The 27114-nt window shown below is 37.1% G+C and overlaps 13 protein-coding genes and 2 non-coding genes across 15 annotated transcripts; 7 read left to right on the top strand and 8 right to left on the bottom strand.

Annotated features, from left to right (window-relative positions):
- Positions 1-43: 43 nt before the first annotated feature.
- BEWA_033860 (hypothetical protein) lies at positions 44-2533 on the top strand (the record flags this gene model as incomplete). Its single annotated transcript, XM_004830140.1, has 1 exon — positions 44-2533. The coding sequence occupies one exon, from the start codon at positions 44-46 to the stop codon at positions 2531-2533; it is 2490 nt and encodes an 829-aa protein (XP_004830197.1).
- Positions 2534-2542: 9 nt separating this feature from the next.
- BEWA_033870 (adapter protein, putative) lies at positions 2543-5118 on the bottom strand (the record flags this gene model as incomplete). The annotated part of the gene is made up of 4 exons (XM_004830141.1): positions 2543-3530; positions 3565-3752; positions 3786-4658; positions 4693-5118. 4 exons carry the CDS (start codon positions 5116-5118, stop codon positions 2543-2545), a joined length of 2475 nt encoding a protein of 824 aa, XP_004830198.1.
- A 235-nt stretch (positions 5119-5353) lies between these two features.
- Positions 5354-6423, top strand: BEWA_033880 (RNA recognition motif domain containing protein). Its single transcript, XM_004830142.1, has 4 exons — positions 5354-5710; positions 5755-6060; positions 6097-6252; positions 6287-6423. Exons 1-4 carry the CDS (start codon positions 5428-5430, stop codon positions 6412-6414), a joined length of 873 nt encoding a protein of 290 aa, XP_004830199.1. The 5' UTR covers positions 5354-5427; the 3' UTR covers positions 6415-6423.
- Positions 6424-6426: 3 nt separating this feature from the next.
- BEWA_033890 (hypothetical protein) lies at positions 6427-7397 on the bottom strand. The gene is made up of 5 exons (XM_004830143.1): positions 7194-7397; positions 7091-7152; positions 6984-7049; positions 6742-6948; positions 6427-6707 (listed from the first exon to the last, which is right to left on the bottom strand). Exons 1-5 carry the CDS (start codon positions 7285-7287, stop codon positions 6435-6437), a joined length of 702 nt encoding a protein of 233 aa, XP_004830200.1. The 5' UTR covers positions 7288-7397; the 3' UTR covers positions 6427-6434.
- A 10-nt stretch (positions 7398-7407) lies between these two features.
- On the bottom strand, positions 7408-7479 carry BEWA_033900. Its single transcript has one exon. It is a non-coding gene; the product is annotated as a tRNA-His (tRNA).
- A 287-nt stretch (positions 7480-7766) lies between these two features.
- BEWA_033910 lies at positions 7767-7839 on the bottom strand. The gene has a single exon. It is a non-coding gene; the product is annotated as a tRNA-Phe (tRNA).
- Positions 7840-8311: 472 nt separating this feature from the next.
- BEWA_033920 (protein phosphatase 2A, regulatory subunit, putative) lies at positions 8312-10721 on the top strand (the record flags this gene model as incomplete). The annotated part of the gene is made up of 3 exons (XM_004830144.1): positions 8312-8316; positions 8358-10610; positions 10649-10721. The coding sequence occupies 3 exons, from the start codon at positions 8312-8314 to the stop codon at positions 10719-10721; spliced, it is 2331 nt and encodes a 776-aa protein (XP_004830201.1).
- A 148-nt stretch (positions 10722-10869) lies between these two features.
- On the top strand, positions 10870-11754 carry BEWA_033930 (hypothetical protein). The gene is made up of 3 exons (XM_004830145.1): positions 10870-11378; positions 11415-11558; positions 11593-11754. Exons 1-3 carry the CDS (start codon positions 10908-10910, stop codon positions 11737-11739), a joined length of 762 nt encoding a protein of 253 aa, XP_004830202.1. The 5' UTR covers positions 10870-10907; the 3' UTR covers positions 11740-11754.
- On the bottom strand, positions 11698-12294 carry BEWA_033940 (hypothetical protein). The gene is made up of 3 exons (XM_004830146.1): positions 12035-12294; positions 11823-11999; positions 11698-11790 (listed from the first exon to the last, which is right to left on the bottom strand). The coding sequence occupies exons 1-3, from the start codon at positions 12276-12278 to the stop codon at positions 11741-11743; spliced, it is 471 nt and encodes a 156-aa protein (XP_004830203.1). The 5' UTR covers positions 12279-12294; the 3' UTR covers positions 11698-11740.
- Positions 12295-12665: 371 nt separating this feature from the next.
- On the top strand, positions 12666-13748 carry BEWA_033950 (hypothetical protein; the record flags this gene model as incomplete). Its single annotated transcript, XM_004830147.1, has 1 exon — positions 12666-13748. One exon carries the CDS (start codon positions 12666-12668, stop codon positions 13746-13748), a length of 1083 nt encoding a protein of 360 aa, XP_004830204.1.
- Positions 13749-13755: 7 nt separating this feature from the next.
- Positions 13756-14307, bottom strand: BEWA_033960 (hypothetical protein). The gene is made up of 3 exons (XM_004830148.1): positions 14129-14307; positions 14002-14091; positions 13756-13966 (listed from the first exon to the last, which is right to left on the bottom strand). The coding sequence occupies exons 1-3, from the start codon at positions 14178-14180 to the stop codon at positions 13776-13778; spliced, it is 333 nt and encodes a 110-aa protein (XP_004830205.1). The 5' UTR covers positions 14181-14307; the 3' UTR covers positions 13756-13775.
- A 1051-nt stretch (positions 14308-15358) lies between these two features.
- BEWA_033970 (HECT-domain ubiquitin-transferase domain containing protein) lies at positions 15359-20059 on the top strand (the record flags this gene model as incomplete). Its single annotated transcript, XM_004830149.1, has 1 exon — positions 15359-20059. The coding sequence occupies one exon, from the start codon at positions 15359-15361 to the stop codon at positions 20057-20059; it is 4701 nt and encodes a 1566-aa protein (XP_004830206.1).
- A 1130-nt stretch (positions 20060-21189) lies between these two features.
- On the top strand, positions 21190-23447 carry BEWA_033980 (hypothetical protein; the record flags this gene model as incomplete). The annotated part of the gene is made up of 7 exons (XM_004830150.1): positions 21190-21805; positions 21840-21920; positions 21953-22242; positions 22278-22340; positions 22376-22679; positions 22716-23313; positions 23417-23447. 7 exons carry the CDS (start codon positions 21190-21192, stop codon positions 23445-23447), a joined length of 1983 nt encoding a protein of 660 aa, XP_004830207.1.
- A 22-nt stretch (positions 23448-23469) lies between these two features.
- BEWA_033990 (hypothetical protein) lies at positions 23470-24101 on the bottom strand (the record flags this gene model as incomplete). Its single annotated transcript, XM_004830151.1, has 3 exons — positions 23470-23756; positions 23794-23899; positions 23934-24101. 3 exons carry the CDS (start codon positions 24099-24101, stop codon positions 23470-23472), a joined length of 561 nt encoding a protein of 186 aa, XP_004830208.1.
- Positions 24102-24196: 95 nt separating this feature from the next.
- BEWA_034000 (hypothetical protein) lies at positions 24197-26980 on the bottom strand (the record flags this gene model as incomplete). The annotated part of the gene is made up of 1 exon (XM_004830152.1): positions 24197-26980. One exon carries the CDS (start codon positions 26978-26980, stop codon positions 24197-24199), a length of 2784 nt encoding a protein of 927 aa, XP_004830209.1.
- Positions 26981-27114: the final 134 nt, after the last annotated feature.

The following is a 27114-nucleotide window of genomic DNA, read 5'->3' on the forward strand; positions in this document are numbered from 1 at the left end:
TAGATAGCCCTGGTCTGGAAATTTAAGGTTTATGTCGGACAGGATGGATGAAACTACCAACTTGACGAATGATATACACCTAGAGGACATTTTGGTGGATCAAGATGCTATCTATACCTGCAGATGTATCTTGAAGTGCTATGAATCCGATACAGGCACAAAAGGTATCGATAAAATCAATGGCCCATCAAGTTCGTATATTGTTTCATCCGTAAAAAATGGAATGGATGGGATAAAAAGTTCTATAGACAGCATTGACCATGCTATTTCTGTTTTGGACTCCCTCTTACACAAGACTGTTATAAACGATACCAGTGATATAATACAAAGTTTTGATGAAGTCAACAAATATTCCAAACTTATTGATGACACAAATCAATCTATTTGTGAGATAAGTGAAGACGTAAAGAATAAATTTTCAGATTTGGTATCACTCTACAACTCAATAGATCTTGATAAAAAGGCACTGGAAAGGCTCTACAAAGTTCATGAATATTCATCAGAGTGCAAAAGAGTAATAAAAATATTGCAGATGCTGCACGAACGTGTAGTATGTCTTGGAAATAGTCCAAACGATTTTGTAAAATTACTTTTGATATCCTGTCAGTATAACATAATAGCGGAAAAGATATTCAGTTTGGAGAAAACTGATATACTCCATGTAATATTGGACTATTCTATGACTTTTAAATCAGCAATTATTAAAAAATGTACAAATCATGGAATAATGTCAGTTTTTTCTTCATCGGAATCTTTATCAAAGGTCAATGAGAAAATACTTGTAATAGTTCATCATATATTCAAGGAGTTTTCAACTTCTTCAAAATACATACTTGAACTTATTGAATCTTTGATTCGTGGGACTAGTGATTGTATAAAGTTGAAGGAGATCTTACCTTGCAATGAATCAAATCCTGATTGGCAACAACTTCTAATATCGCAGGTATCAGAGTTTTTAGAAAAATATATAACTAACCAAAGGGGTTTGTACCTCATTTGTAAAACTTCCAAATTGCCACTACATGAAAAATTGGAAAAGGGTGAAAAGGAACTGCTAAAGGCATTTATGGGTAAAATGGCACATGCTGGCTCTCAAGATCCATTTTCGTATTGTGAACTATATTCAAAACGTTGTATAGGCTTATTACAAATAACATTATCGCATTTGAATGAAGAAAATGGGCAGTATGATATCCCTATGTTAATACCAGAACTAATATCTCTAGGGGAATCTGCACATTCTGAATTATCACATATGGATATACCATTTAACATGTATAAGTATTATTTTAAGATAATTTGCGAAGATTATGCCAAGACATTTCTTTCTGTAGCCGCAAAACGGATAATCCCAATGTCAAAACTTATGTTTTCTAACTGTATTGGTTTGTTGCCACATCTAGAGCGTGGAAATCGATCCTCTGGAATTAACGATCATGACATGAACCTATGTGCAATTTTATTGGTTAATTTACCTGTTAAAAACGAGATATCAAATGTAATTTACGAATTTCTGGAAAGATCAAAAATGTGTGAACCTATTTTCAAACAAATACAGTCCATAGTAGCATCTGCCTTGGAGAATATCCTAGCAGATGTTTCACAGATAAGATCTAATTCTGGCACTAGATTGAGTCTGAATGATGGAGGAAGTAAAATCGTTTTGTGTAAACCCAATGAGGCACAATGTTTGAACGCTAAACTACACCAGCTTGTGTATGTTATGATCCACAGAATAGAATCCAACTTTGGAAGTTTTATTGATAAAAAATCGCCATTTTGGAAAGTGATAGAATCAGGTAGAGAAACCCCGTTGATAAATCACTGGGCTGACGATGTAGGAGAAACCATATGGCACACATTTTCCTACATAAGTACGGCTGGTAATATAGAATTTTCTTGGAAAACGCAGCAGTTGCTGATTTCTACACAGCACGTGATTAAAATATGTAATTTTCTGCGGGAGACTTATTTTGATCCTCTGGTCCCTGTGGGACAATTTGAACTATTGAAGAAGTTTGCAACACATACCATTTCCTCTTTCATAACATATGCAATTTCCATATGGCCATTGGATGAAAATGAACAGATAATGCTCTTAAACTCAACTACTGAGCTAGAATTTGCTCTTTCAGAAATTTTGAGGGAGCTACCAAAATTTGAAGCTGATTGCATATCAACATTTAGAAGATTAATATTTCTCACCAATGATGAGCTATTTTCAATGTCTGAATTGCAAAATTCATCAGAGAATACACTGTTACTACCAAAAGATATAATAGCCTTGCATGTTGCAGTACGGCTATTGAGGAGGCCTGGCCTCCATGATTTACAAAGCTGGGCGTTGAATTCACCATTGCACAAGTTTTTGGATACAAATAACATCCACTCTATGATGAGGTTGTTCAAGAACTCTTTTTTTCAACAGGAACCTGGTCAGTTGACTCCTCATATTTATGATTATCTCTCAAGCTTTGAGCACATAGAACACGATATGGAGCTTTATAATAAGGCCTTGGCGTATATAAAATAGTATGATTTACTAATTTGTGATATTTTCTAGCTGCTCAAGAGGATTTCCTTCAATGTCCTCGTCGTTTATTTCTTCAGTGTTATAATGTACCTTGCTGTAATGCGCTTGTACACTTCTTTTTATTCTAAGCATCTCTCTGAAGCAGTCTTCATTTCCGTGTAGTACTTCAAATTCGCGCCAGTCCTTCCAGAAGAGAGTGTGCACCGATGGATCGCAAAACTGTGAGCAGTATATGTATATTGCTCTAGCACGATCGATTTCTGCAAGACCACGTTCCATTTGGATGTACATACTGCATAGTTCCCGTGTTGCATTATCGTCAACAAATTCTAGTGCTTCTTTGTATATTTTTCTTGTGTGTGTAATTCCATAAAATTCTGTAGTTTTTGCAATGTAGAGTTTGACTAGTTTGAGTTGATCATCTTTGTCGGCGTATCTTGCTGCATCTCTTAATATACCAAGGGATCTGTTAATTAGTCCAAATTCTTCCTCCATGTGGGCGTATAGGTAGAAGATATATTTTACAAATTTTGGAGGCACCGAACATGTATTTGATTCTTCTGAATGTATGCACTGATCAAAAATTTCGCGTGCACGCTCCAATTTTGAACCGCGATATCTTTTTACGAATTTTGTGAGATAGGGAAGATAGAGGTAATACAACTGTGGCCACTTGAAAAGGGCTACACACCTCTCAAACGCATTAAAAGATCCTTCAAAATACTTGTTCTCTTCAAGGTACATTGCAAAATTCAATGCGATTTGCGGAGTTACAACTTTTAGCTCAACCATTCTGTTAAAAGTGGATCTACAGGTTTCGATTGTACCAAAGTTTTCTTCCATATCTAGACAGAGACTCCACAATCTTACTGACCTGTGTATCCTTTTAGAAACACTAGACGCATCCTTATCTGTCTTTGGATCAATAGCTCTTCTTGCTATTTGAAGAGCTTCCTTAAAATTGTTGTGGCGCAGGCACATTTCGACCCAACAGCACCTTTACAGATATATTTATGCAGAAATAAACATACCATATCGTCGCTAGATCATCAACAAACCTGAAGTTAGCGTTTGTTGCCTTTTCATAAACCTTTATTGCATTTTCTAAATCATCTCTATCTTCATAAAATGTTGCAAAACGAATCCACAGATCGGTTACTCTGCCAACACTGCGTCTTGGATCGATAGTCTGCACAGCTTCCGCATAAATTTCAGCAACCTAGACAAAATTAATTGGAAAAGAACATCTTACCTTGGCTGGTTCGGATTCAAAAAGCTGGGTGTAGTGAACCCAATTGTATACGTTGTGTATATTCTGCTTAAGTTTTACTGATGCTAATAAGGCAGCACGATTGTTGATAAGATTTTCTAAGCGATCAACCGTAATCAAAGTTTCTATTGTAGCACCTTTTGATTTGTTCATTTGCTTGGCATAGTTTTCCAAGAATTTTGCATACACGTCAAAAATTGTGGAGAAATCCTGTACGGTGGTAACCGATTTTAATGCCTCCTCATATACATCTCTAGCTATGTGAAGCTGACCTCTGATGATATATATATCTGCGAGAATAATCCACAATGACGCAACTTGGTCAGTGTATTTGCTTATACCCTCCTTTATAATTCTATCAACAGGAATACTTTTTATGTGTTGTGAATTATCTCTAATAAGTTCACAAAGTTCAATCCATAAGTTGTACTGTGACTTGCCATTCTCAGAAACAAAATTGTCATCATTTAATAATTCACATAATATTTTTGCAGCTTCATCATACTGCTTATGACGTTTCAAGAAATCGTAAAATACTTCTCTAAAGTTAGGTTTCAACTGTATATAACGCATAAATACAGCTCTTCCTAGTGGTAATAAGTCAAAATGGTCGACAAATTTTAAATACTGTTCCCATATGGTTGAGTGTTGAGTGATAGCCAAATTCAACAATGCCTTATCATACAAACGGCGTACTTTAGTAATGCGATTTTGATATTGCAAAAATGACCCATACAGGAGATATATTGATGGGTATGCGTACAAGTTTACTATACAACGTTCAAAAATAGAGTTTATATCGTAGTATTCCTTAGGGTTCTCGTAAAATTCGCAGCTCAAGTTTTCAACCCTATCCTAAAAAGGTTTTATGAGTAAGCAGTAAACTGACCTTTAAATATTGATACCACACTTTGTAACTGAGTGGTATGAATTCAATGGCTCTTTCATATGTTGCAAAGAGCCTTTTATTAATGTCTTCGTAGCTCGTATCACCAAGGGTTGCCAATGTTGGCTTTGATGAGTCACAATTATCGGTATGAACCCTTTCTAGTTTTGATATTTCCGAGATTCTAAAGATCTGACGAGTCCCTCTGGGAGGTCTCAACGACTTTAATATTCCGGTATGTTCTATCCAAGGTTTGCAGCGATATGGGTCTCTACCTATTACATCGTGGAACTGGTTATCGTATAACGCTGCTAAATCGTTGGAGTTCGTTTTACCTGAGCGTTTACCCTTTGTTTTATTCCCTCCTAGATCCTTCTGCAGGGAGTTATGGGCATCCGAGCCGGAATTAGGCATTATATCCTTACCCATTATGTTAAATATAACTTAGTTGCGGATATCAACCACGTACATTATTGCCGGGTAGATTCCAAATACTGTATCTATACCAACGCACAGAAAATGAATCTTATAGTAATATTAAATTCTATAGAGTCCAATAAGATCTCATGAGCTACAAAATGTACGCTTTAATTGTGATTGACCTTCTGTCTGCAGAGGCGCCCGTTAAGCACCGCCAAGGAATAGACTCATTGTGGTGGTTGAGGTGTGAGAAGTATTAATGTTTCATGTAATGTATAATAAAAATCGTTTTTCAATGTTAATCTGCCATTTTCAAGAATGACTGATTCACACTCGTGGAACACAACTCCTCAGTCAAAATCCTACTATACATTTGACGATCCGCTGAATGAGAAGAAACTAAGGGTATGGGTGGGTAGTATTCCCAATTTTGTGGAAGCAGATGACCTCAAACTGGCATTACAGATGGCTGGAGTTGCTCCACTGACTGATTTAGTGTTCAAGAGATGCCCTGTTAGGAGTTGGGGATTCTTGACGTTCAAAACATTTGAAGATGCGTCACAATGCATAGCTCTTATTCATGGAAAGAGACTATTTGAAGGTAAGTTGCCTATTTTCTCTTTTCAATAGCTCATTTAACCCTAGAGTCTGATTTCACATTGGAGGCTCGATTTGCAAATCCTCACGAATCTAGAGACGATTCGAACTCTAGGAATGATTCCTTCAACTCACAATCTAGCTTTTTAAGCACAACGCATCGAGCATCAATGATGAGCACATTGACTGAGGAGGGGTATGATGTGCTACAGGATGCTGGACCAACTACACTCTGGCATGTTTATCGAGATGAGAATGGTAATAGCTACTACTACAATTCAATCACTGGGCACACACAATGGGAACGCCCTGTACCTCCTCTAATCGCCGTGGAAGCTGCTACATCCTTTTGCAGTTTGTTTCAATTCATTAGGTATAAAATGATTATAGGTGATCGCAATAGGTTAAGTGCTCCTCCAGGATCTAACCTCTTTATATTTCATATTCCAAACGTTTGGGACGATGCGGAACTTGCCATGCATTTTACTCCGTTTGGCAATTTAATTTCAGCAAAAGTTCAGCGAGACGCGGCTGGTTGTAACTCTGGTATGTTTACGGTGTATATTCACACATTGTTTAGGTTTTGGATTTGTGACATATGACAATCCTCTGAGTGCATCTGCGGCTGTAGATTTAATGAATGGATTCGCAACGCACTCCAAATTTTTAAAGGTTCAACACAAGAAAGAATCATCTAATGAAGCTTAATCGGCATATCATTGTATAAATTATTTCAATATTGAAAATGTGAGCTTTATAGTACGTATGATAATTATGATGATGACGGAACATATGATTGCACCAAAGACTGTGTATAGTACGACCTTGTTTAGCCTTCCTTGTTTCAGCAGTTTTGCAAGGTATTCATCTGCATTGACTAATGATAGTTTCGTGTCCTCGATCTTGTTTTGAATATTGTATAGAATGTTTCTTTGGTCATGCAAGTTTTTGGCCGCATGAGATCCGACCTGTTCCGTTTCATTGGCCGTTGCACATGATGTCTGGTAAGGTATAATGAATCTGGTAAAATAAAACCTGTAAGTATAGTAGTCCCTGATTGAGCATATCATCATCTCTACTCAGTGCGTTGAACTGGTTGGTCTCACCAAACGATGCTATATCTAGAAGAGGTATATTGTGCAATGAAACAGTACCTCCCAGAAGCTCTCCACGTTGTAGTTGATTGCGCATCTGTTTGCTATTTTCTAAAGCTTCCTTAAGTAGAGATCTTGCATGTTTAACCTACAATCAGTTGTGATGAATGTGTATATCTATACCTTGTCTATTCTGCTATGAATTAGTGCATTTGTAGAAAATCTAGCCTCAAGTTCCATTTGTCGCACCTAAAACATCGTATGAACAATGACTGATCGTGTTATCTTACCGTTTCCTCGGCAGAAGATACTAGGGAATCCAACTCGGCAAGGTGGCCTTCATGTGTGATCGCTGCATAGTCAAGTATATGTGTAGTATGTACTAAACTGTACTTGAAAGCCCATTCCGACAAAATTGGGTATGATTCTTTATATCAGTTAAAATTTTTTGCAGTTGTAGATCATATTCATCGAATAGATCAGTCATTGTTGTAAATGGAAAGGTTTTTGCATATTTTGGGTAAAATTTGCACGTCACACTAAGATAACATTGTTGTTTTCACATTTCTATCAAGTTAAAATGCTAAAGTTCACATGAAAAAAAAACTGTCCAAACCAGGATTCGAACCTGGGTTGCCACGGCCACAACGTGGTGTCCTAACCACTAGACGATTTGGACTCACGAGCGTCCACCTATTAGCGAACTGAAATCTTTTTACCAAGGAATTAAAATGAAAAGGTAATTGAGATGAGCTGGAATTCCGTTAATCATGAATAATTTAAAACTAAACTCCAGTTTTTGAATTGTATGTCCACTAGTCTTGTAGTTAAGAATCCAAAGAAATGACATTGTGCACCGTCAGAAAGATTTGTAAATCAAAATAATTTTAGTTTATAATTGTGGTAATATGATTTTACATCAATAAGATATGCATATATCACTCTCCTTCATCGAATGGAAAAAACTGCCGTGACCAGGGATCGAACCAGGGACCTTTAGATCTTCAGTCTAACGCTCTCCCAACTGAGCTATCACGGCCTGCTGGGCGGACCAGTAGTACATTTGATAAGAACATGACTGTACAACAAAGCGCATCATATAACGGCATAAATTTGCAAACTGGTGGTGCTTTAGATACACGGCCATCAGTTGCACTTGTTATGTATATTATCTGGATGACCATCAGATGCACAATTAGTTCAGTAACTGAGTGGAATTTTGTCCGTGGATCCTGAACTAACTACTGGTGTCCTGTTTATATGTGCACTTGATCCATTATTGTTGCTATATCGACATTTTAACTATATTGTGTTTGGGTACTGATATTAGATATACCCCCTTTACTTTGGTGGCGTACTCCTGGCTCATTAAAAATGTAAAATCCTATAGAGTACACATCTCAAGTTATGCCTGGTTTATAGCACTGATTCTTCACTAGCATTTCTAGTTTTAGAGCATACACATTTAGGCATTATGCAAATGAGGGTAATGTACTTTATAATACCTGATGATGAGGTTGATATTTAATTTTTTCTGTTTGTAACGCAAATATGTAGATTATTTCGTTCGACCAAGGATAAGGCATCGAGTGGCTCGGATAATGAAGATTCTCAGCCATCCAATACGCGCAGTGATAACTCACCGCAAAAATCACTGTTCAGAAGCATGGGTCTCATGTTTTCCAGATCCCCTAATAGGGGTAATGATGTACAATATCAAAGATTAGCGTCTTTATCTTCCGGGCGCCTAGCGGAAGATGGCACCAGCCATAAAACCGAACGAAAGGGCTGGTTCTCACGTTTTAGTGATTCCAGTAGTATGAAATGTGAAAGTGTAACATCAAAGTCTATTGATTCAGGCTCCTCGCCACCATCTCATGACGATGTACATATGTTGGATAGATCAAGTTCCTACCTATCGCTCTCGCCGTTGTCACTCAAGGGAGTAACAGGCTCAGATTCTACTATAGCTCAACCCATCGATTTACAAGAAACGAATTTCCCGTATGAGCATTTGAGCAAGTATAAGAGTGATAGGAAGACGATTGTTATGGATGATGAAATTATTCACATTGGAAGTAGATTTCACACCAGCCCTGTATCATCAAATGAAGTCTTAAAACCATTTGAAATAAAACACGCAGCTAGTTTAAACTTGGATAATGATTTAAATTTTGATCATAATGCTTGGATGGAAGAACGTAAAGAACCAAAACAAGTTGAAGAACGTGGATTTTTTAATATAAGGAATAAACTCTCATCATTCCAACGAAACTTATCCACCCCAAGAGCTTTTAAGTTTATGAGCTCTAGAAGTTCAAGCAAAGACAAATATATATCTGATAATAAATTAAAGCGCCTTGTTAGAGGAGGTGCCAACTCTGATGGAAGTGATAACAGTGGCACTCCTAGAAGCCAGAGAAACTCAGATAGATCGATGTTTTCTCTTATTAATGATTCTAGTGGTGATGATGCATTCATAGAGCCTATTGATAAAAATGATGGATATAAAATATCTGCACCCATTGCCTCGTGCAGAGGTTATAATGTTATATGTTTATCAAACACCCAGATACCAGAGGATATATCTAGTATAACTCCTACAAAGGATCTGCAAAAGGTTGAAGAAAACTTTAGTTCATTACCTTTGTTAAAGGATACTCCATTGCAAAATAGACCTGAGTTATTTCAGAGAAAACTTATCGCATGTCAGACAATAGTAGACTTTGATATGCGAAAACAAACCCAGAGGGCCATTGAACTTAAAAGGCAAATATTACTTGAAATTGTAGAATATATAAGTACAACTCGAAGCTGTATCAATGAGCGTATATTGCAGGACGTTATAGATATGGTTGCTGCCAATGTATTCCGTTCCTTGCCGCAAAATATAAAAAAGTTTAACATGTTTTATGACTCTGAAGATGATGAACCAGCTCTAGAAAAATCATGGCCTCATTTACAAATAGTTTATGATATATTTTTGCGTGTTATAGTCTCCACAGATATAACCTCTAAAATGGCGAAAAATGTCATAGATCGAACATTTGTGTTGAGGTTACTGAGTACCTTAAACTCTGAAGATCAAAGGGAACGTGACTATCTGAAAACAATCTTACATCGCATTTATGGTAAAATTGTTCCTCTCCGTAATTTTATAAGAAAGGCTATTGATAATGTCTTCACTCATTTTGTTTATGATGCTGAAGTTCATTATGGAATCACAGAATTGTTGGAGATTTTGGGGAGTATCATTAATGGGTTTGCAATACCTTTGAAAGAGGAACACAAGATATATCTTAGAAAGGCGCTCGCTCCCCTGCATAAACCTAAATCTATCCGTATTTATCATGCTGCCTTAACTTACTGCATGATTCAGTATATAAACAAGGATAGGACCTTGTCAGCCACAATTTTAAAATGTGTACTAAATTACTGGCCAACTAGTAGCACCCAAAAGGAGATTCTATTTTTAAATGAATTAGAGGAAGTCTTATCACTGACTGAACTAACGGAATTTAACATGGTTGTTCAGCCTCTTGTGAAGCGTTTGGCATTATGCCTATCTTCCACACATTTTCAAGTTGCAGAAAGGACCTTGTATCTTTGGAACAATGATCGTTTGGTTCGTTTATTTAATATGAACAAGGAAATTACGTACGCTCACATTGTTCCTATCCTACATAGCAATGCCAGCAATCACTGGAACAGCGTGGTTCGTACTTCGATGTTTAATGTTTCAAAGATCCTTCTGGAATACGATCAAGCGCTATACAACAAGTGCATTATGGAAGACCTAAAGGATGCCAAGTATGTTTTGTGCACATTCATTTATCTCTCTCTTTTAGGATAAGGGACGATCGTACACACCTGTGGAATGAATTGGAGACTTCCTATAAGGCCAAAATAGCTGCAACCTAGAGTGCTTTTAGAGTTTATGTATATATTAAGTACATATATGTTAATGCGTATAGATATAAGAGGTTTAGCCCATATATGGAAGATGATGATTGGGCATGCTATCGACATTCTGCACATTGGAGTCAAGCTTGATGTGTTTGAATTATTTGAGCACTAGAAATATTACTTTAAAAAATTCAAGTAATTATGGATGAAGTTGATTTGGAGCCAAAAAAGGACGAAGTCCAAGATCCAGGGTGCGCTGAAGATGTGCTAGAGTCTGAGGAAGCTCAAGTAGCCGAAAGTCCAAAAGAAACTCCAAGGGAACCATCAGATCACGAAGAGGAGGAAGTAAAAGTAGAAGAAGTTGAAAAGAAACTCGAGGCGCTGAAGGTTGAAGAGAAAGAAGTTAAACCGGACTACAAGAGAGGGGAGAGTGTAATACTTAAAAGGGAAGTCTCTATTGTTACCGAAGATTATGACATAATGAAAAGTGACACGCCTGTATGCTACTTGTTATATGAAGGTGTTGATAATGGGTCATTTTATTTACAATGGAAAGCAAGCACGGGCGATGAACTACCAACTGCTGTGCTTCTCTGTGTGCCTACCAAGACTGTCCCCAAGTTTAAAATTACTGCCGATGGAGGAAAGTCACTCTTCAGTAACAAAGTTGTTGTAAGTTTACGTGTCCATATATGACGATTACTGCAGCCTGACAAGATGAAGTTTTATTCCTCAATATGCCAGTTTATGAAGATGGCAAAGGATTACAAGGCAAAAGTACAGTTGTTGCCGGGTTGGATAACAATTTTGCCATTTAAATCTGATCTCCACTGTCACCACGATGACAACAGGGTTAGTGTAGCTTATGGTTATACGTGTTCTATAGGTTGTCAAGGTTGGAACCGAACCTTTTGATCTTGAAGGAGTAAATCACGTGGCTATTGCGGGTAAAAGTACCAGTTTTAGTATCAAGATGACTAAAGAACAATTTACAGCTAACGTTAGAAACTGTGGCTACGGCCTAGCATTGTAATTTATTTTTGCACGGATCTGGATTTTTTATTCTTGGCGCTTTTCGGTGGTTCTACTTGTTGTGTTTTCTAATTTTATACTAACCTGGCTTTGGTACTTCGAGAAGAGGAACGTGCCAAGCTTTAGATGAATATGTTTCTTCTGAATTGCTCAGTTCACGATTAGCTTGATGCTTCATGAGTTCCGCAACTTTTTTCTTTTTGATATCATTCGCTCTACTATCTCTTTTTATGTCGAATTTTGTCTTGAGCATGAGAGTGTCTGAGTATTTTCTGTGAGACGAGAAGAAATCTAACCTATGTCCTGCACATTATCCTCTGCCTTCCTTTTCGATTTGGTCAATAGCGATGTTAGATCATTCAAATCAACTTCAGCTTCTTCATCGGAGGTCAATTTATTTACTTCAGTAAAGCTTGCATCATATGTTTGCTTATCATGGGAAGATTCATCACTGGGAGCTTCGGAATCCTCGCTTTCGCTAAAGCGCTCAATTTCCTTCTGAATTTCAGATATGGAAAGTTCTGGTGTTGGTTTACGCATAATTTATTTGTTAAGTGTCATTATTATATATATCGACCGAACAGCCCGTTATCTATAGGCTTTGTGTGGAAGAGCTCCATTTAGACAGTGGCACAGATTATGTATTTAATTTTTGGTACAGTAATAATTTGCTTTTAATTCATTTTTGGTGTTTAAAGCACAGTTGCTAGGCTTCATGCTCGACGGGGCTCAACTACTTTGATGTGTACCTTGAATCACTGTGTGTTATACAAATTAAGCGACAAATGAGCTGTTAGCCTCAGATGTACGTCACATGAGTCTTAATTGTAAGTAATTTACTCGGTATGTGTGATAATTATCTTCCTGTACAATCGGGAGAATCTATTATCTGTAAAGTATTCTTAATTCATCTAAAAAGATATAGACATGAATGACAACAATTCATTGATATATATTCAGGGTGGAGGTTCTCAAGGATCTGGTATTAGGGATCAGTTTTTAACCAGTTCTATATACTCCCAAGACACATTTATCAACCAGGCGCACTGTAATCCATCAGATATACAGTACAAGAACTCTCTTTGTTCATTCACACCGATTACAAGTCGGTTTTCAGACACTGATAGTATTGATTACCAACATTACATAGAGTCACAAGAGCTTGTCAAGGGTAATTTTTTGGTTCCAAACAAGGGCAAGAATACTCGTAGCTACACATCGGGTAACACTGGTTCATTTGGAGCTGAATATCTTAAGGATAGAGGAAAGGGTAGCAATCTGCATACTTTTAGCATCAATATTCCTCCTGGTCCGCACAAACCGTTTACAGAAGGAGCTCCTTGCGCATCTCAAACATACAGGAATGAAAATGGTCTATCTCATTCAGATACATCTAAAGTTGATTGTGCAATGAACGAGTCTAAATCGCATAATATAATGATGCAGCAAGTCCAGGGAAAAGGTAGTGATACAGATCGTGTAGAGCTCGATAGGCTTATGTCAAAGGCTGGAAAGGAGTTATTGATTGCACCAGAGATTGCATCAAATGACAAAACACGTAGATTACTCTCCGCCTGCAGGGAAATATTTGTCGCAGTAATAGGCGCCCAACTAGTGTATGTTATTACAAGTCTACTTTTTGGTAATATAGCATCTGCAATCATTGTATCACTCTTGACTATACAGAGCACATTTTGCCATTGTGATGGAAGGCCAATTGCATATGTAATAAATGGCCTTTTATCACTATCTATTGGGATTACAGTTTGTGTAGCGCTAGTGCGCGATGTATCTGGTTTGGAACCCTTTAAAACGGAGCCTGTTTTGAGATCCCTTTCTTACATTTATATTCCACTTTGTTTTATTTTTTCACTTTTATCCTTTTTTCTCGCTTGCTCATTCAGGCATTTGCATTCTCGCGAGAAGAAGGCCATTATTCAGGCCACAAATAACCTTGTTGGTGATGGTTATCACATTGATAGAAAAAAACTTGTAATTAATAGGTGTTGATGTATCTATCTTTTAGATAATTTAAAATCAATGATTACGTCTGCTGTGATTTTCCTCGTTGTGTTTAACCACTAGCGGTTTAAAATATGCTAGATCGTCATAATTTATGCGTGGAATGTCGTAGAGCGATTCATTCAGGCGACCAAACACCTCGAATTTTTTTATCGATGTAGCTCTTATAATGTGAATAGATGAAGAATCAGGAGTATCCTTTGACTCTGTAGATGATTTATTACGTGAAATTTAAACGAACTAATGACAATTGTTTGGCCCTTTTGCATATCCATACAGTATAATTCGCCGGTCAAAACTTCTCCAGTGATCATAGTAATGGAAACGTTTACTAAAGAGATTTTGTGAATTTTGGGTATTAAAGATACCTCCAAGATATCTGAAAGAATCTTGACTCCGCAACTGCTCAAGGGGCTCCATATGAACGACCGATTATTTGCGCTAAGAACATAGTAGAGTTAAAGTGAAAACCTGGTCCAATTAAAATGTATATCTTACACTATATCATTGAGTGAATGAATTTCATCTTCAAGCATCAACTCCAACTGAAACATGAACACCTGGCCACGATACCCTGACATTTAGTGGTGATTTCATTTCTTGAGCATTAAATTATAGAAATTATACGAATCAGGAAATTTTAAAGGAGTTAATAGGATAGTTACTAAAACAGGTTGGAAACAATTCCGAGTGTTTACGGTATACAAAAATACAAACATCTATGAGTTAGATAACCACATTTCAGCGCAGTTATAGATATGTGCCTTATTTATATCATCTAGGGTAGAAAGGTTATTGCCATAATGAAACTGTATTACCTCATCTTCTGCCTGTTTGAGCGTTTGACCATTAGAAACATCATTGAGAATGGAATTAGCGTCAATGCCACCTGTTGTTTTCATTTAGTTTTGTATTAAATAGATATATCACAAAAATAATGTACAAACAACTGAGGTTCCTGATTAACGCATGTGATCGTCAAGGGCCGAGTCAAACATCAAGAAACATACCTGGAAGGAAGGTTTTCTAACGTAGCTTGCGATTATAATCCAAATATCGAGAGCGGGAAGTGGACGATTTGTTATCATCTCTGAGATGTAGACAATAAAAGTATGATATTCTGGTATCCTTGTGAAATATGCATGTATTATATGAAAATAGCTAATGTATGGTTTGAAAATAACTCAATAATAGCCCCGGTGTGTAATGGTATGACATAACTGTGCAATCCTCAAAATGTGTAAAAGAGCGTATGAGCAACACCCACAGGATCAGGGCTATGGAGTCAGTGACAACTCCCAGCCAAAACAACGTGCGTGGTAGTAGACAAACACAAAACCATAAGGGGCACAAACCCCAAAAAAGTGGCCCATAGATCGCAATTCCCAACAGATGGCGCCTATTAACCTGGGGAGAAGTCAAAATCATCCATACATTCAACCACGCAGATAATTTTATTTTGTCTCAGATGTTATTTGCTAATCACGCTATCAAATGAATCTATTCTATTGGAAGTAGCTTAGAATAGTTCACTCAATCTCATACATACTCTTTCGTATGTCGTACCAGTGAGATGTTTATAATATTATTGTATTAAAATGGTGGAATCTAATGATTCTGGACTTTCTAATAACTTTGATCAGATACCTCTGAGAATGGCAGGAGGAATACGAGGGGGGAAATGGATAGCGCTCATCTCAATGTTACAAAGCGGCTCTGACTCGGAACAAATGATTGCATTGACTGAACTCTCTCATGCTCTTAGTTATTCTGACGAAGACTATCTTTTAGGATTTCCGGCTTTGAGCTACATTAAAGTTTTGATGCATATTCTTGAGTTTCCACATGTGAAATATTCTAAACATCACACAAAAGACGAAGATATCGCACAAAAGAGTGATGAAACCGCTAAAATTCAGTTGCCATACTATGAATTGTTATCAGTGTACAGTAAAACATTCGATGATTCTACTCAATGCAGTAAACCTGCGGGCATTGACGATGCCGTAAGGTCTAGTCTCTCTAGTGAGGATGCACAAGAAACCAAAATTCAGTATATGGAAGAAGACGATGATTCTTCTGAATTCTTGGATCCAGAATTAATGGCCAACAAGATGATAACAGCTGCCAGTTGTATTAATACTATTTTGGATGTCTTACCCTATGCTACTCGTTATTTCAGGACACACAAAGTGTCGTTGAATGTTCTTGTGGACAAGCTAAATGACATACAATACATAGATTTGGCAGAACGTGTTCTGCTTATCGTTGAAAAACTATCTCGTGAAATTCCAGTATATCTTGTGAAGAGTGGAACAATGGTAGCCATGTTACAGTACATAGATTTTTTCCCTCTATCTATTCAGGTTTCATCGTTGTCATCTGTACTAAATTTGGCAAGATCGGTGGAAAAGGTAGGGACATTCAAAAAACACGTATTACCGATCTTTCCCTCAATTTCAACGCTTCTTTCAAACACGGAAAAGAAGATACTCCATACAGTTTCCAGTATTTGGAAGGAAATTGTTACTGCTGCGGTAAAATTATGGATGGAAGATAAGGAATTTATGGAGCAATGTATTTCATCCATAACAATTCACGGTGTTTTGGAAAAGTTTTTTCAACTGATTGTAACTCCAAACAGAATAAGCAAAATAAAAGTTGCTGAATGTATCTGTACTATATCAAAGATGGCAGGAAGCTCCATTGAACTCACAGATAGGATATTTAAGCTTGACATTCTTAACCATTTTAGTGCGTCTCTTGTAACTTGTTCCAGAGGCTATCTTACAGTACATGGGATCGTTAATCTTTTGATTTCATTACTTGATAGTAATGATTCTGACAATTTGTACCAAAAACGACTGGAATACTACAAGGAAAATAAAGAAAATTATAATAAACTTATAAACATATTCCCTCCAGATCATCTCTTTGATGTTTATGATTTAGTTTTGTCTCAACAGTTGAAGGATAGAATATTTTTTCTCATTTACAAAATCATGGATATTGGATCGAGCATTGATTCACTATCAGGCGTATTAACAACTTTGTTACCAGTGTCAAGACTTGTTGAACTGATATCGTTCACGCTAATAGGTTCATCCAATAGTGAAGATCAGCTATTTGTATCTATTAACATAATTACTCTTTTGTTGAAGGTATTCAAGCAGGATGTTGTAGTTACCCTGGATAGGTATGGTATCTTTGAACGGTTAGAATCTATAAAGGTTGAAAGATTTGCTGATGAAATTAAACATATTTGTAGCTTTAGTGGGAGAACTACAGAAAAGAATATCATTAAGGTAAGTAATAGCGATGATATCTTATCTGATATTCGAAAGAATGCGGGTGTATGGACTGTCCATGAATTAAATCAACGTGTATCAATGGATATCTTTACAGGTATATTTCATGACGTTGATAATATGACTGCCTTTGTGAAGTCCATAGTTCAGAATGCGTACTCTTCAACACACTTGTACTATTTATGGGATGCGTGGGTTAAGCTATTTGAATGGAACAATAATTTTGCGTATGCTACAATAGATAAAGTTCTCTCTAATGATGCGGACCCTTCCTGGCTAATAGGTGGGGACCCTGAAATTATGAATGCAATGGATTTATTCTACACTCTTAGGGGAGAAAAGCCTCCTGGTAAATCTGTGTCATCGGATGAGGATAAAATTGACTTTGGAAATATACAAACCAGCAAGAGCGGGCAGCATAAATCCGATAGTGGTGAGTCTGACGTTCATGATTCCATGAATCCAAAATTATATGGGAAGAGAATTAAATATGCGATCGACACTCTGCAAAGGTACATGAGAAAGGATATTTTATTTTTCCCATTTAGTCAAGTTATTATGGATGTCAAATTTCGGTTAAAGTGTTCAAGACATGCTGAAAACTTTAAAATATCTACACTATCAGTGTTTATCCCATGTACCAGTGCAGTTAATCAGCTAGAAACCCTAATTTTGACTCATGTACACAACAAAACAAATGAAGCGCAGGGTAATTCTGTTGTTCCTAGGAAGCGTGCAAAGTATACGTTTAATCCTCCTTCTGATTTGGACCATTTAGATTATTACAGGGTTGAGATATACATCAATGATATTCTTCTTCCATCTAAAATGTCTGTATACGAAGCCCTATGTCGTTTTACCGATAGATGTAACTCTGAAGGAGCACCAAAAGCTTATTTGGAGAGGTGTTATTCTTTGTATTATAAATTGTACAAAAGAACCGATTTGCAGTGTCTTGAAGCATACTTCAATAAAAAGGCTACCCCTATACTTACAACCGTTCCAGCAGAAGTTTTTTCTCCAGTGGCTCTTTACCTTGACATGCTTTCTTATGTTGTACATTGTTCCCCTTGTACAAATTTGGAACATCATATCTCCGCTCTTCGAGGTACATGTTCCAAATTACCCTTAGAAAATGTTAATGAGCTTCAAAGAATGGCTCTGCAACGGGTTCTAACGGATTCACAAACACATTGTCCTAAGATATGTTTACAGGGTTTAGAACAGAGGTCTGAGTTTTCTGGACTGATACAGGTTAACACAAATCATCTCCTCGAAACGGTTATCATGAATATGAAGAGGCTCGATTGTGTATTCAACAATAAAGGTTCATACAAAGATCTACTTTTAGAAGCTGGCTATATCTTCCAAGGATCCAAAGTTGACATTGATGAAGAAATCCTCTTGCTGTTGAAGATGATGTCTGTGTTGTCAACAGTTTACGATGCTCTAGTATATCATGAGTCGCAACCATTTGATGCAATCAAAAATTTAGATACCCACTTGAGTATATCAAAGCGCATGACACTTATGTTGTATAGTCATTTGAGTTCTGTTGACAAGAGTTTGAGCTACAGGATGCCAAATTGGGTCTATAAGATAGCATTGACATGCCCAATGATCTTTTCCCTCGAATCAAGGCGTATATTGTTTGATTTGTGTTCCATGGACCCAAATCGCATACTTCGTCAATATTCTTCCAGAATAAAACCACTTATTGATGAAATGGAAACTAAACAGGATTCTACAGATACGTTTGATGAATACTTGAGAGAATACTTGTCAAACTTTAGATTTGGGAAAACCAATGTTTTCAATGAGGTGGAAGACTTTGTAAGCCTCCAAAAACTGAAGATTAAAGTTAATCGTGATTCTATCCTGAGAGATGCGACCTATTTTCTGAACAAGTTGGAAAACACTCGATATATGTATGATACGACCCCAAAATTGGAAGTGGAATACAAAAACGAAGTTGGAATAGGCTCCGGCCCAACTCAAGAATTTTATTCGCTGTTTATCGATGGATTTATATCATGTCAAGCCCCTTCATTATTAGAATGTTACAATGGTTTCTTTTTCCCATCTCCTCATAAGTGTGAATATGAAAATCTACGTACTCTTCCGTTTTTGGTAAATGAAGTTCCGAGAGAAGAATTAGATTTTTCTTCCATGAATACAGAGGCTATATTGTTTACATATTTTAAGATTCTCGGCAAAATGTGTGCATTTTCTCTACTTGATGGAAAAATATTTGACCTTACTTTGCACCCACTATTCTGGTACTACTGTCAATTTCCGTATTCTCCAAGACTCTATTCTATTGAGGCTCTCTCCCATTTGGATCCAGAATTGGCAAAATCCCTATCACGTGCTCAAATGAGTAATATTGATGATTTATATCTCACATTCTCATATCAAGGTTATGATCTTGTTGAAAATGGTGGTAATATTGCAGTTACAAGGGATAATTTTGCGGACTACGTTGCACAAATTTCCAAATTCAAGCTAGATGATGGCATTAGGCTACAAATTTGGGCATTCAGATACGGGTATTCGATGGTTTTGCCCCTGTATACATTATGGATGTACAATCATAGGGAACTGAGTCTGAATGTGTTTGGAAACTACAACACTCAGCAAGAATTTTGGAAAGAGGAACACTTGCGCAGCTTTATCCTTCCAGACCATGGCTATGATACTGATAGTAAGGTTTACAATAATATGATCAATTTAATGACAGAGTTCTCACCGGAAGAACAACGGTCGTTCTTGAAATTTTGCACAGGAGCACCGATATTACCAAGAGGTGGCTTTGCAGGACTTGTGCCAAACATGAAGATTGTGAAGAAGGGAAATGATACTAGAGACTTGCCCAGCGTAATGACTTGTACAAATTACTTAAAACTTCCAGATTACAAAACTGTGGATGAGCTAAAGTTTAAGCTATCCCAAGCCATCAGTGAGGGACAAAACGCCTTCAACTTGTCCTAGATTAAGCTTTTGATACTTTTCCATTATGTGTGTTAAATTCAGAGGTGACTTTGACTTTTTTTGTTCGACATCTCTCAAGTCAGCTATGAAGTGTCTTATTCGTTTGTGTTGAGCTTGCGTGTACTTTTTATCATCTAGTGCTCTAGACAGGAGTTTTATTATTAAATTTCCTGTTGATTGGTATACATTTATATGAATACATACTTGATGAGGAATCTATATAACTGCGATCGAAAAGTCCCGGAGCACTCATTAGGCGCACTAGGTGTGGTTCTTGGGACCTTAATTCCTTCTGAAATTCATCGAATATTTCTTTTTTTAGTCTCATGTACGAGGTAGATGGATCATTTTCTGTGTAGCTGATTTCAGATTCTGTAAATTTTATCTAGATTGTGTAAGAACCGACCTGATTCCTTTGCGATTTTGGGTCGTTTTCTGGGTAAGTTCTGGGCCGTCTTAGGTTGTGGCAGAAACATTCCTGGAGGCATACCCTTTGGAGGGAACGCGTTGAATCGTGTAGTCATCATAGCCTTTTGAAATGCCTTTACTTGTTCGCTATCTGAATATGGAATGCATCCGTGCATTTGTTACATAACTGTATATTGAGAACATAAGGACAAACCTGGCGCAGGAAATGGCATTTGCATCAAATAAGGCGGAAATTGAGGTGGCATAACCATTCCTGGTAAAAACATCGGCACTGGGTTCTTGGCATTTGGAAGCACGGGCAATGGGTTTGGAATCGCAGAATTGGCTTCTGAGGGTAGATTCCTTTTCTTGCTGGGACCAGGTTCCATGTTAGATGTGGGCCTTTTTGGCTTTCGAATGTGTCTATCGTATTCTCCGTCTTTGTGCCAACCAGACGATCGATCGTCGCGACCATACCTATCCCTGTCGTGTGACATTATTATTCTGATAATATATTGAAATTTATCTCGTAATGTGGCCACAATACGAAAATTGTGATGGGCACCAACCCCAATTACTCATATGAGCAAAGTTGGCCAAATTATAATCTTCATCGCATATTCATGACGTTCCATGCAGCTTTATAGAGGGTATTGTAAATATAATAAATTATAACGCAGCTTCCTGGACAGGGATGTTCTACTGGAAAATAGTTTTAATAAATGGAAGATCTTGGGGAAAATAGCAGTAAAACTGTACAAATAGAGGAAAATAATGCGTCTTCTACAAAGAGAACGCGTCTGGGTTGGAAATCCAGATGTAGAGAGATGCAAGGAGTTCGCTGGAATAAGAAATCCAACGCCAATCAGAATAAAGATAATGAAAGAAGAAACTATGTGGAAGGAGTCCCATCAAATCCCGAATTTGAAGAGTATTACAGGGCTCAAAAAATATGTAAAGACGAGGAATGGGATACATTCATGGAATACAATCGTAAAATGTTGCCAGTTTCATTTAGATTGAACACATCGGTACCACTATGGAAGCAAACCATAGAAAAACTGAAGGAAATGGTATCTGAGGATAGCGAACTAGCCTTGCGTCAATGCATAGATTATTCTCCAGAGTATCTAAAACCTGAGGATTGCATTTTTTACCAGATGAAAACGGATAAATTTTCACTACGTAAAAATGAAAGTTTTTCTAGACTCCACAAATTTATAATGTCTGAGGATAATAGAGGTTCATTATCTCGTCAAGAAACTGTTAGCATGCTTCCAGTGCTTTTTCTTGATCCACAGCCTAATGAAAACATTCTTGATCTATGTGCAGCACCAGGTAACTTTCTTTTTCAATAGTAACAAAATTTTAGGAATGAAATACTTGCAAATTATAGATATTGTAGAAAGTAAACTCCAATTCTTAGAGAAGTTGGATAGCTCTAAAAATAAAGGTACCATTTTCCCATAAATTATCTATTCTTAGGCATAATAATTGGAAATGACATATGTCAAAACAGAGTATCTACGTTGTCTCATCATATGAAATCACTTAATTCTCCATCTTCTGCGATTACCAATTACGACGCTTCAAGGTTCCCGTACCTATATAACTCTAACGGGGAAAAGATACTCTTCGACAGAATTTTGGCAGACATGCCATGTAGCTGTGATGGTACCTTGCGTAAATCTATAGAAATATGGAAGACTTGGAAACCTACAAATGGGTTACATATGCATAAAATCCAACTGTCAATACTCAAACGGGCCATTCAGGTATATTTGTCGTTATATTAAATATATTGATGTAGATTTTGAAGCCAGGTGGATTGTTGATATACTCAACTTGCTCGTTAAATCCCTTAGAGAATGAGGTAGTTTTATTACCTTGGGATACATTGTTATACAGGCTATTGCAAGCTATATAGCATCGGATGAGGGAAAGGAACTTGGCGTAAGATTAGAACCGTTGAAGCAAATTAAGGGAATGAAATATGCTACCGGTGTTGTAGACTGGTTTGTCCCTAATCCCAATGGTGGTCATTTTGAAAAATATGAGCAAGTTGATAAATCATTACACAATCGCATTCTTCCTTCAATGTTCAAGTCAGAAAATTGGAATGCGGAGACTGCGTCACTAGTGCGTCGGATTCTTCCTCACCATAATGACACTGGTGGTTTCTTTATTTTTGCCATACGGAAGAACACTTCAGGTATGTCGATCCCATGAGCTATTAACATAGCTTCAGGTTATTCCTCCTCTGATCAATTAGAAGTTCCCGATCCTGTTAAGACAGATACCACTGATGTGATTTCGGTCGAATCTCAGAAAGATTCCAAAAGGAAGCATGCTAACGCTGGAAAACTATTACACGAGTTCTGTTTATGGAAAGAATCTGATGAAGATTACAGCAATGTGCTGAAATTTTACGGAATAGACAAGGATGCGGATATAGTTGATCAGATGATTGTTAAGTTATCGACAAAAAAAAGTGTCTACTTGTTTTCCAAATCGGATGTCGTTTACAGGGGTTATAAGCGTAAGAATTCTGGCGATTCTAATAACAGATATGAATTGTGTAAATATGCATTGGCTGGAACGAGGATATTCACGCAATTAAAGTCAAAGACCATACCAGTGAACTGTGATTTACGTATAACGCAGGAAGGAACAAAAGTACTATATCCTTATTCTACAAGGCGCAAGTTATTTTGTAATCTTGTATTTGGGAAACTTATTATAAAGGGGACAATAAGCAAGGATGTCCTGTTGGAAGCAGAATCAAACAATAACTTGGCAAACTTGGATAGTTGTAAAGGTGCAGGCGGAGAATTAGAAAGTGGAGGGTGCATCATTGTGGTTTGCCTCAATAGAGATTCTATCAATGAAGAATCTATCGACCATGGAAATGTATTCACACTCGCCGGACTCATCACAACGACTAGTCAGCTATATATATATGTACAAAGCGAAATATTAAATGCTGTGGAGAATTTGCTAATTTAAGGGTTTCCCACCTTTTGTACAGCGTTAAATGGTCTCTCACGTTTAAACTCGCTAATATGCTCTTCAATATTTTCAAACAGTCTCAAAAGGCGGATTTTGTGTCCGGGCAACCACTCAGCATCGGAGTACTTTTCAATATCTGGAAGCGATTCCTTATTTAATGATGCGATGGCATCTAATGTATCAAATCCGGCACGGGTGAAATGTGATGCAATTTCTACTGGAAGCTTGTTATGCTTGAAAAACTCTATAACCACAATACGGCTATGTTCCAATTCGGGATCTAAATGTTTTATCGATATACACATTAAGCACATTACCTGAGTTCCATATATTGCTGAATCCGTGCAAGTGATCTGGGTAGTTTTTGCACAGGAAATCCACGATAAATTGTACAATATTCTTTGGTTGATTGAGTGCTATTTCCTGTAAAATGTGTAGATACAAAATGAACAAATACCTCACTAATGCGTGTAAAAAGGTCCATTATAGGTTTAATATCGAATTCTGCCACATCTTCGGTAGATATCTTTTGCTTGCGTAATTCATCGATGGTTTGCTTAACCAAGTCACCAGAATTGATGGGATGTGTAACTGAATCGAGCTTGCACTCGCTTGCTACTGTCATTGTGTTTAACTTAAATTGATTAAATCAATGAATGACTCTTTATATGGACCCATTAGCCTCTTTAGGCGCAGTAACTGGTATGGGGACGCACGCTCTCACAAATGTTGCGAAACGCACTTTATAGTAAAGTGTGTATAGTAACAAGTAGAGTATTGGCGATTTATTACTTTATTTACCAATATATGGTATGTGCCCATGTTTGCAATTTCTGTTTTATTGTTCAAATAATCGCACTTTACATTGTCTATGTAGCGACGGCAAACGGCATCTGTAATCCTCAATGCTTTAGCGTATCCATCGTTAACAAGACCCTGTATATGGCAGTTCACGTCATTGTTTGCCATATCCAGCACAGGCTTGAACGAATCCTTGATAACCCTGGTTGTGGAATCCCACAAGTGTATCTTTACAATGATAGGTAGCGAGTTTATACCGGCACCTTCTAGGGAATTTTGAATAGTGTTCAAGTGCATCTCAAATTCTGAAAACAAACGTCCGATCCTGGCCCCTGCATCGACGATTTTTGAGCTCTTTAGAATTTGCAGTATTTTTACAGTGGGTAGCTTTGGTCTTAGCAGGTTGTACATTGATATATAATAGACGACCGAACGAAGTTCGGCAATTACACCAAGCCTTTCATCGTAATATTCTCCCAAAAATCTGTGCACCTCCCCAGTGTTGTTTTCCATGAGTACCCTTAGGGACTCTAGGATCGTAAATCCGGATTCTATCGCATTCACAGAGAAATAGAGCTGTGATATGTTTGTATTTGTGCCAGAAATAAGGTTTGTGGTATTGTGATCGATGCTTGAGGTTGTACTTATGCTACTAAACTTGCATACTTTTGGATTTTTATCCCGCATCATTTTAAATACGTTCTTAAATTTGTCAAGAGTTTCGATCACAGAAGTGTGGATACCGCAAGAGTGAATGCTGCGATATATAAACTGATCAACCATATTTGTGAACCTTACTACAACCTCCATTGCATTTTCGGGTTGTACCAACATAACTCTATAAAAAGTTTCAAAGTGCTCCATAAGTTTTTTAGAAGATCCTGTGTATAAACCTCCATAGTTTACACTTAGGAAAGACTTTGGTAGAAACGTGTCAGTCTTTTGCAGTGCATGAGTATTGCCATGCAAAGCCGGGGAAGAAATATTTAAATTAAAACCAGTAAAAGCTGCATTTGGTGTCCATCCATGGTAGGGATTGGTAGAGGAAAACACTGTATTATCAGTGTTGACAAGCATGTTATTTACGATATGAGAAAAGTGTTTAGCTGCGGAAAAAACATCCTTAAATGCTCCTAGTGAATAATGTTCTATACGATCAAATGTTTCTAAAGATGTGAAATTTGCTTGTATATCTTCCATAAAACATTTATCAAGACATCTTTCAAGTTTGGTAGATATTATTATCTCTAAAGTTTTCAAAGCGTTGTTATTACTCTTATTGAAATCAATACCATTGTGCAAGAGGGGTATTTCACTCAATGTTGTTAAAATTTTAATCAGATCCCTGGTGCAATTGTTATGATCAATTGGTTCAAAGTTGTTTGTTGGTGAATGTGATGTGTGCGACAGGTTTGTATCGTGATAAATAATATAAAACCGTAGTAGCAAAGCCATTTTTATAATATCATTGTCATCGTTGAGGGTACTAAGATTACAATTATGTAGTATAGTAGTTAATATCTCAAATGTAGTAAATGCAAGATGAAACACATCACGTTTAATCAGTGAACAAACATGAGAATAAAACGGTATCCACGGCAAATCATTAAGTCTGGAAAGAATCGGAAAATTTTCTACGGGAATATTGTACAGTTTGGAGAATTTTTCCAAATCTTGTGTTAAAAACAAAGAATCTTCATCTAAAGTGAACAATTCAGAAAATACTTTTTTAAAAAATGACACATAATCAGACAGTAACTTACATATTACAAGCAATAGTACATTAGAGCCAATCATTCGAGCCTGAATTGAGATGTCCCTTGGACCAACTATATGCGGAAATGCCTCATTTTGTGATAGATTTACAAGATGTTCAGCAGTAATATACTTTTGCAAAACGAAAGATGATATAGAAATCAATTCGGTTTGAAGCAGCCCTAAAATATTTTTTGCAGCATATTCTGGAGGTTGTCCAAGTAATAAGAGTAGTTTTACCTTCTGCTGCAAGTTAAACTTGGTCCCACACTTAAAAAATAATCCATTTATCAAATTTCTGCAAGTATATGTTAATCTTTCCTTTATGGTATTAAAAATTATCGTAGACGAGATTCGAGAGTCTAACTTTGCAACAGCTTCAAAATGGTATAGCACAGACGCAAGCACAATTATTGAGTGGAACTTTTCAGTTTTTGAACTGCGGATATTCTCATAAAGTTTGTATAGTGTCCTGATTGTATTTAGGAGAGACCTTGCATCGCGCATGGTTTCCAAACGCTGGTACAACTTGATAATCTCTGCACTGTCATGAACTGTGGAATATTTGTAATCATCAAAGGACTTGCGTAGATTCTTAATCGAGGCTAACGATATGGTAGACATTTTCGACCTGAAGTTCATGTATAGAGATGTGTTCATAAGGTCGTTGCAGCGTTGGCTACTACACTCTGTCAAGTATTTATCAAGAGATGCACTTAGATTCGCTAAATCGTCTATCTTGCCATACAAAAGCTCAGGTTGATTGCCTAACCAGGCACATTCAGCCTTAATAAAATCCACCCTGTGATCCTGAACTTCAATAGTATCCGATTTTTTCGTTTCATTATCCCTGAATATGGAGTAATCCTTCACATCCATGAACCTTAACACCTCTCTGGGTATGTTTAAGGGTAATGTGACAGAATCCCGTCCTTTTGAGGCCTCCATGATAAGAAATTATCAAGCGGTGGTGTTCGGATCCACGTTCATTTCCAATACGCGGTACATGTGATTAAACGCTCGTCATTTGGGAGATTTTCGTGTTTTTAGAATAGTGTGTACCCGGAAGGGAAATTTTTTGG

This window comes from Theileria equi, chromosome 1 (genome assembly GCF_000342415.1).
Source record: "Theileria equi strain WA chromosome 1, complete sequence".
NCBI lineage: Eukaryota > Apicomplexa > Aconoidasida > Piroplasmida > Theileriidae > Theileria > Theileria equi.